The following is an 8,623-nucleotide window of genomic DNA, read 5'->3' as shown; positions in this document are numbered from 1 at the left end:
GTTTTTTTACTTAGCACCTAAATTATATAATAAATTACCATTTCAGTTGCAAAACATCAAAATATATTCTTCCTTTAAGCGTGCTTTATTTCAATTTGTGATGAACATTGACGATTTAGATCTTTATTTTTCACTTTAAAGGAAGCATTTGATTTTTTATACCAGTCTTGTGCCAATCCAAATGAATTTCTTATGTTACCTTTGTTATATATATATATATATATATTTTTTTTTTTAATATATATATATGTATATATAGTTTCATGCATTTTTTTTGTTTTCTATTATTACAGTGTTCAACAATATATGACGTCTTATGATGAGCAAAATAATTTCTGATTGTAATACCCCCCTTTTTTTTTTTTTTTTTTTTTTTTCTTTTTTTTTTTTTTTTAATTTATTGTATTACTTTTCTTTGTCGCCTGGACAGGATTTTCCTCTTGACGACGAATATATATTCTTTGTATTTATGTGTTTTGTTCTCAATAAAGTTATATTTGTGTTTGTTAAAAAAAAAAAAAAAAAAAAAAAAAAAAAAAAAAAAAAAGAAAGAAAAATCCTATAATCTTATGAGGGAAAATTTTTTTTTTTAAAAAATGGCAGGAAAATTTATTGAATTTCGTTCCGGTTTTTTGGTCTTCTGGTTTTCTCATTTCCGGATAACGGGTTCTGTACTGTACTACAAATGCCAGAAATTTGGGCACACTCAACGCAGTTGTACAGCCACGGTCCCCACCTGCATGAAATGCGCAAAAGACCACTACACGTACGAATGTACAAAACCATCCACAGAGCCAGCGACCTACGTCAACTGTAACCGTGAGCACCCAGCCTGTTTTACGGGCTGCGGTGCAAGGCCCAGGAAACTCCCTAAAGAAAGGAAACCCTAGAATGCCACAGACTCTGCAACCAGATTCCTTAGACTTTTCCAAGAGATGAAAGAACTAAGATGAAGAGCTAGTTAAGCTACTTCATTCCCTCCTCCCTGAGACCAAGATTTAGTGCCTACAAGTCATCTCCTCGTATGACTTTCACAGCGTTTGGCTGTGGTGAACTTCTACACATATTTCTTCATGAAATTTATGCCTAATCAACTTAGGACTGTTTAGTTTTGATGAATCAGTAGGCGGCGCTTCGCATCGAATACTGAGATACTCTACATTTCCAACATATATCGTTTAACATAAACTTAATTCATCGCGGCTTTGTATCGTTCAAGGTGATTGCTATACCTCTTATCGCACAAAAAATAAATGTTAAGAGTCGAATAATAAAATATTTTTTTTTACAGTTTATTTATATTGTTTTACTTCCACATGAAAGTTGCCGGTGAGCAAATGTGTTAATAACCCAAAGTACCTCGGTATGATACTTGACGAAGAGCTTCGTTTTCACCACCACATTCTAGAGTGTTCTAATAGAGCACTAAAAAAGCTCAACATCCTTTGGAGGCTTTGTGGCACAAAATGGGGTGCTGCACCAAAAACACTGAAAACTACTTACACAACTCTTATAAGACCAAAAATGGAATATGCCACACCTGTGTGGTCACACTCCTCCTCTACTTCAAGAGAGAGACTCGATAAAGTACAAGCGAAAGCTGCAAAAATAATGCCTGGTGCTGTCTCATCAACAAACAACTTAAGAATTCAAGAGGAATGCGGTTTGGTCCCTCTGGAAGAAAGGAGACAAATGTTAACTGTTAAATTTACAAGTAACGCCCATAGTCTTGACGTGGGGGGCATTTATAAACTGGAATAATACTATTATATATTAATAATATATTAATATATTAATACTATTATAAACTTTTTCCAGTTTATAATAGTATTAATATAATTGGAATAATATATTAATACTATTATAAACTGGAATAAAAAATCTAGACTCAAAAGGTCATCTCCCCTTCTGTTTGACAGGGCCATCAGAGAAAAAATTCACCTTAAACCCGAGGACTTTCTTTTCAGAAACGAAATTCCCACTATTGGAGTTGTTCCAGAGAATACGACAATCTGTCTAGAACTCATCGAGCCCTGCTCGAAAAAAGATCATGCGAATAAACTCAAGGAAATTGGGATGAAAACTATCGACTCTTTATCCGGCCTCAATCATGTCAGGGCTTTTACTGATGGATCTTCTGACTCCACTTTCACCATTGGAGGTGCGGGAGTGATACTTCTCCTACCTGATGATCATAAACGAGAGATCGCAACTGGTGCTGGAAAAATCGCTTCTAATTTTACGGCAGAATTGATAGCCATTTCTACGGCAATCGAAACGTACATCAATCTTGAACCTTCGGAGCAGCTTAGTGGTATCACCATCTTCAACGAATGCAGGTCTGCCTTACAGGCCCTCAGCAAAGGTACCTCAAGCCTAATCCTGAATATCATAGAACAACTTCAGCGTCTCCGGAAAAAATGCTTCTTGCAGTGGATTCCCGCCCATGTGAACCTAGAGTTCAATGAAATAGCTGATTCCTTGACTAAAAATGCCAGAGATCCCTATCAAAATACAATCCCAACCACGTTGGCAGATGCAAATGCTTTTGCAAAGTCAAGACTATTCACCCCTTTAAAAATCAAAGCCCTCGATCAAATAACTAATCTTGACATCGATAGGAAGACAGCCACTACTCTCATCAGACTAAGAACAAAACATCATAAAAACATGAAAATTTCTACAGATGGGACTAGAAAATATCAAAACTGTGGCAACTGTCTTAATTTGGAACTGACACCATATCATGTTTTTAACTGCCTTGCAGTCGCTGCAGGCCTTTACCTCTTAACTGGTTAACGCCCAGCGTCATATATTTAGGACAGTTCCTTTTTTCAAAAACATTCATTGTGGTGGGAAACTTTTTTCAGCATTTTCATTTATCTGGGAGAATTAAAAGATTATCAGATACCACAATGATTTAGTTATTTCTGATTAGATATAGAATTATAAGGAGCAAGTACTTTTTGATCTATCAAAGACTTTTTAAATGCCCTAACAGTAGAAAAAATAATTAATTTCGAAAATATCTTATACCACTTTCTCCATAAAACCACTTTTTGTATAATTTCAATACATAAACTCGGGACAAAACGGGTTAAACTACCCCACAGAAGAGAATATGTATTCATTTAAAGCCATAGAAATAACAAAAACTATTCAAGCACACCATGAAATATGATTCAATAGAGGATACGACACCAACCAGCCAATCAATATGGGACCTTTTTTAATACTTGTAACATGTTAAAATAAGATTAAAAATGATTTTATCTCAAATAAACTGTTTAATTATAACTCATAATTCTTCGCGTTACAAATGTTTTCAAAATGTTATTACAGTAAAATCTCTAAAGATAAAATACTGTAGATTTTAGTTATTATTGGTCTAAAAAAACGATGAATGATGACATTAATTCGATATTTCGTTTTAAAGAATACTGATTTCTTAATTGAATGTACAGTAAAGTTCAAACTTAATCATAGGTAAATACTTAGTAATGTTGTCAGACAAAAAATATCACCGTATTGATGAAATTTTTTTTAGCTTTTCTAAATTTTATTAAATTTTTTTTTAATTCATTCGAATGTATACGTGAAAATTACACAGTCCTATTGTCTTTTTAAAATAGAATTGCCATCAATCTGTAACAATTACTTTTGCTTGGGTAAAGTGCTTAATTGTCCCTGTTTGAAAAAGGTTTAGAAGCATATACATTTATATTTCGTTAAAATTAGGGGGAGAAAATTAGTTTACACACTGTTTGTTTGAAGATAATACTGGAGGACACAATTCCCCATCGGAATTAGGTAAGATCAAAAATTTGCATAAATGCTATAAATTATTCGCAGAATATAATCATCCGTATAAAAATTACATATATGTGAACAAATTTTTACCAGTAATTAAAATAAAACATATTTTTAAGTATTTCTGTTTCGTCTTCAGTTAAATGAATGAATCAGTTCCGCTCGGTAGCACGGAAGTGCATTTAAAGAAGCTCGGACATTGTACTCTCTGTAGTAACGATGACTGAGTTTGAGTTATAAGAAAGGCGTTAGTGATTACTTATTAATAATTCCTTAGCGACGGGTGATAATTTATAAAAGCATTCGTAAGTAAAGTCAGGATCAAAATCAATAAAAAGCGGTTGCTTAAATGTAGGCGTTGCTAATATGACAGACTTACTTTGCTTTTACTTTAATAATTGTTAGTTTAACACGTTTATGCCGGGTGGCGCACCGGAGTAAAAACTGGTAACAAATAAATTTCGTTTTTCCGTTCCGCTTGCAGATATGCCGTATGATAAGTAACGCCTACCTCTACTAATTCTTTACTTACAAGGGAAACTAGGGAAGTGTGACTCGTCAATTTTGAAATAAACTAGTAGGATGTATACCTTATGAAGAATAATTTTAGGGGGCAACATTCGTTTCGGCCCATAGAGGGTCCTATAAGAGATAAAAAAATAATTAAGTATGTAGAAAAATCGGTATTTCATTACTTCAATGCAGACTATTAGTTATTGTAATTATCTCATACTCCAATTAATTTTGTGGTACTTCCACGTACTATATAATCCATATTTATTGTCAAAATTGATTTCGAAAATTTTATATATCTGTAGTTTTTCAGAAAAAAAAAATTGGCATTTTAAAAAAAAAAAATTGGCATCAATTTTTGTAAATTTTTTTTTTCAAAAAATTTTCCAATATTAAAACTAGTAAACAGTAATAAATTTCATTTATATGAGAGTCGAAATATAATACGCATTTTCCCAAACTGATGGAATTTTTTCATATTTAATGTGTATCCAAAAATGTGATTTATAAAAAAAAATTTTTTTTTTTCATATTGTTAGATCAAAAAAATCTGAAATAATTTATGTGATTGCATAAAATTAAATTGCATTTATAAAAATGTTTTCAAATTTGTTTGGCGGGAAATTTGAACTTAAAAAATGTTTATTATTTTAATTCGATTTTTTTCATAAAAGATCAACTGTACTGTATACACAAAATTTGAAGTGATATGTCACTTTAAGTGGAAAATCCGTTGATATCTATGTCCTGTGAATTGTTCAATATTTTGTCAAAACATTGCTATCTTTATGATATTATTTTTATATCTGATATCCTAGCTAATTTTTGAAATATTTAACTTTAAAAGTTGGCATTAGCTAGGATATCAGGTATAAAGATAATTGTATGAATAATATTTCAAAAATAGCAATGTTTTGACAAAATATTGAACAATTCACAGGGCAATTTTTTTTAATAATATGTTAATTTTTTGGCAAAAAATTTAAATTTTTTTGAAACTTATTTTTTTTCTCATTTTTTTACCAGTTGTGCAATAAAAAAAATTAAGAAAAAAAATGTGCCTATTAAAGAGACAAATACTTACGAATTTTGTTTATATAGTACGGTTGACCTTTCAAGAAAAAAAGAAAATCATTGAAAACTGAAATATTTTTTTAAGTTCAAATTTCCCGCCAAACAAATTTGAAAACATTTTTATAAATGCAATTTAATTTTATGCAATCACATAAATTATTTCAGATTTTTTTGATCTAACAATATGAAAAAAAAGATTTTTTTTTATAAATCACATTTTTGGATACACATTAAATATGAAAAAATTCCATCAGTTTGGGAAAATGCGTATTATATTTCGACTCTCATATAAATGAAATTTATTACTGTTTACTAGTTTTAATATTGGAAAATTTTTTGAAAAAAAAAATTTAAAAATTTGATGCCAATTTTTTTTTATTTTAAAAATGCCAATTTTTTTTTCTTCTGAAAAACTACAGATATATAAAATTTTCGAAATCAATTTTGACAATAAATATGCATTATATAGTACGTGAAAGTACCATAAAATTAATTGGAGTATAAGATAATTACAATAACTAATAGTCTGCATTGAAGTAATGAAATACCGATTTTTCTACATACTTAATTATTTTTTATCTCTCATAGGACCCTCTATGGGCCGAGACGAATGTTGCCCCTTAAAATTATTCTTCATAAGGCATACATCCCACTAGTTTATTTCAAAATTGGCGAGTCACATTTCCCTAGTTTCCCTTGTTAGTTTGAATTCCCAAATTTCTTTAATTCCGTCTTTTTACAGAGACATTAACACGCTCATGCCGGGTGTTGCGCCTGAAAGCGGGACGGAAAAGAGAATATACTGGTAGAAGAACTATTTCAATATTAGATAATATTCCGGAGGAGTTAATCTATTCTTAACAATAACAATTCACTGTAAGGAAATTTATCACAGCGAAAAAGCAATTCAATATAAAAATTGCATCCGTTAAAAACAATTGGTAGTTATGGATTTTTATTATTCCCGGAAAAAAACTAAAAAATGAAATTTATTTGTTACCAGTTTTTACTCCGGTGCGTCGCCCGATGAGACAATCTAGCGTGACTCATCGGAGGGTCACCCCATCGTGAACATGTTAATGCAGTTTTGCCAACTTCAACTATTGTCAATTTTTTGAAAATTTTTAACTAGTTGTTTTAACTTTGTCAATTTTTAACTAGTTGATTGCGTTAAATTTTTGCATCTGCATTAACGCGCACCATGAAAAGTAACGCCTACTTTCAATTAATTTATTTTCTATTAGACCCTTGTCAGTGTCGCCCGAATCCTGTCAATACCTTCTTGATGGGAAGAAAGTCGAAGGAGGCAAAACGATGACTCATGAAGTTAGGCCCAGATTTACTGATCACTTCTGACGCGATAACATTTTTTTTTTTTCTTTCTTTTCCTTTCTTCCTTTTCTTGAAACTTTTTCGTTACTCTTTTACTAATTTTTTACTTATTAGAAATTTTTTATTTATGTTTCTTTTTTTGTAGTCTAGATTAAATGTTCTTAAATTGTGATCAAAATGCTATATTTATTTGTTTTCAGAAATGATTAGCAATAAAACAATTCTAACGAAAATAAATAAATAATATTTTTAATAAATAAATAATATAACGAAAATAATATAATATATAAAAAAAAATATTTTAACATTATTTGACAGTTTAAATATTTTTTTATGAACGAATCAAGAACTCTTTTCATTAATCGTCAATTATTTTACAAATTGGAAAATTTTATTTAGCATTTTTTTATAAAATGTATGGATTAAAAACAAAGAAATATATTTTTAAAGGGCTTCAGCACATTTAATATTATTATTATAATTTTAAACTAGTTGCAAAACTAAGAACATGGTCTAATCTTTATAATATCATACTTACATTTTTAGTAGATGATTAATTAGGATTTTAAAGATTAAGTTTTTCAGGTTATTAGAATTAGAGCGTGCAAAATAAAATAGAAATTGTATCTTAACAATGATATAAAATGAGCATAGGAAAATTTAGAAAATCAAATGCAATCTTCAAACAAGGTTTAGAAAGAAAATAACATAACGTCAAAAGCATGGTTATAACCTTTGAAAGTATGATTGTTAGAAGTGATACACTAAAATAAAGAAAGCAACCTTAGATTACAAAAATTTTATTAAATAGCAAATTCAAAAAATGATTAAGAAAATCAAATGCATTCTTCAAACAAGGTTTATTTTTAAAATGATAAAAAGCTGGTACACTCTTATTTATTTTCTCATTTCGATGGAAAAAAAAGGCATTCCTTTTCACCAAAACATATATTTATAATGTAATCTACCTTTGCTATATTTTTTAAAACTAAATTAGAGTTACATTGAAAATTATCAAGTTAGTATAAGAAATAATTGCATGCTTGACGACCATCGTTTTTAAAAATGTACTTTCAACAATACTACAATATGTATCGTAAACGCCGGATGTGTGAGGTTAATGGAGTAATAATATAATGGTGATTACCAGAGATGTCAACTTGCTCCGGGCAGCAAATATATATTTTAAGGTGGTAGTTTATTAATTGTGATTTTTTGTTTAATAAATTCAATTGAGTGTATTTTCATCCACCTCTATTTCTAAATAATTCAATACCTACCAACTTTTAATCCTTTCAAAGATGATTTTCCCTAGTGGTAGTAAAATGGAATTAAAATTACAATTTTAGGCAGAAACAAAGGCTGTATTTTTGGTACATGCTTATGCGGGCTACCAGATATTAATTACATACTAATACACATGTTGATTTTTTTAAAAATAGTGGTGGATCAAAAATATTATAAATTGTGTTTATAAATGCAAGGATTATGTAGAAAGCACACATTTTACTACCACTTTAAATATGGAAATAAAATTTTACGCCAAATGCATAAAAGTTGGCAGGTATGTAATTCGTAGGCTTAAACAATTCACCACTTTGGAGTACTAATGTCATGCTATACCTTTTAAAAAGCAAGCAAAAATAGTCATAGATTTGCTAAATTTACTTTATAGTTATTTACCGTTTTTTGAATTATTTTGGTGTGTCCCCGGAACAGTTGGCATCTCTGGATTACTTGTGCTTTCAATTAAGCTTTTAAGTAAAATGTAAGTGTGACTAAAAAATTTTGCAATTTCTGCCAGTTTATTTCATTTGAAAAATAAAATATGCTTTTTATTTTATTAATAGAATCGTAAAGTTGTTGCTTTGTCAAAGAGTATTGATAGTTTCTC

General features: G+C 29.8%; 1 protein-coding gene across 1 annotated transcript; it reads left to right on the top strand.

The window, feature by feature from the left end:
* Positions 1-1,365: 1,365 nt before the first annotated feature.
* Positions 1,366-6,753, top strand: LOC147803371 (uncharacterized). Its single transcript, XM_087151267.1, has 3 exons — positions 1,366-1,694; positions 1,887-2,365; positions 6,653-6,753. The coding sequence occupies exons 1-3, from the start codon at positions 1,366-1,368 to the stop codon at positions 6,751-6,753; spliced, it is 909 nt and encodes a 302-aa protein (XP_087007393.1).
* The last annotated feature ends 1,870 nt before the right edge of the window (positions 6,754-8,623 follow it).

Source organism: Parasteatoda tepidariorum, chromosome 9, assembly GCF_982258835.1.
Source record: "Parasteatoda tepidariorum strain Cologne lab strain chromosome 9, Ptep-v5.0, whole genome shotgun sequence".
Taxonomy (NCBI): Eukaryota; Metazoa; Arthropoda; class Arachnida; order Araneae; family Theridiidae; genus Parasteatoda; species Parasteatoda tepidariorum.
This window is presented reverse-complemented; position numbering and strand designations above follow the sequence as displayed.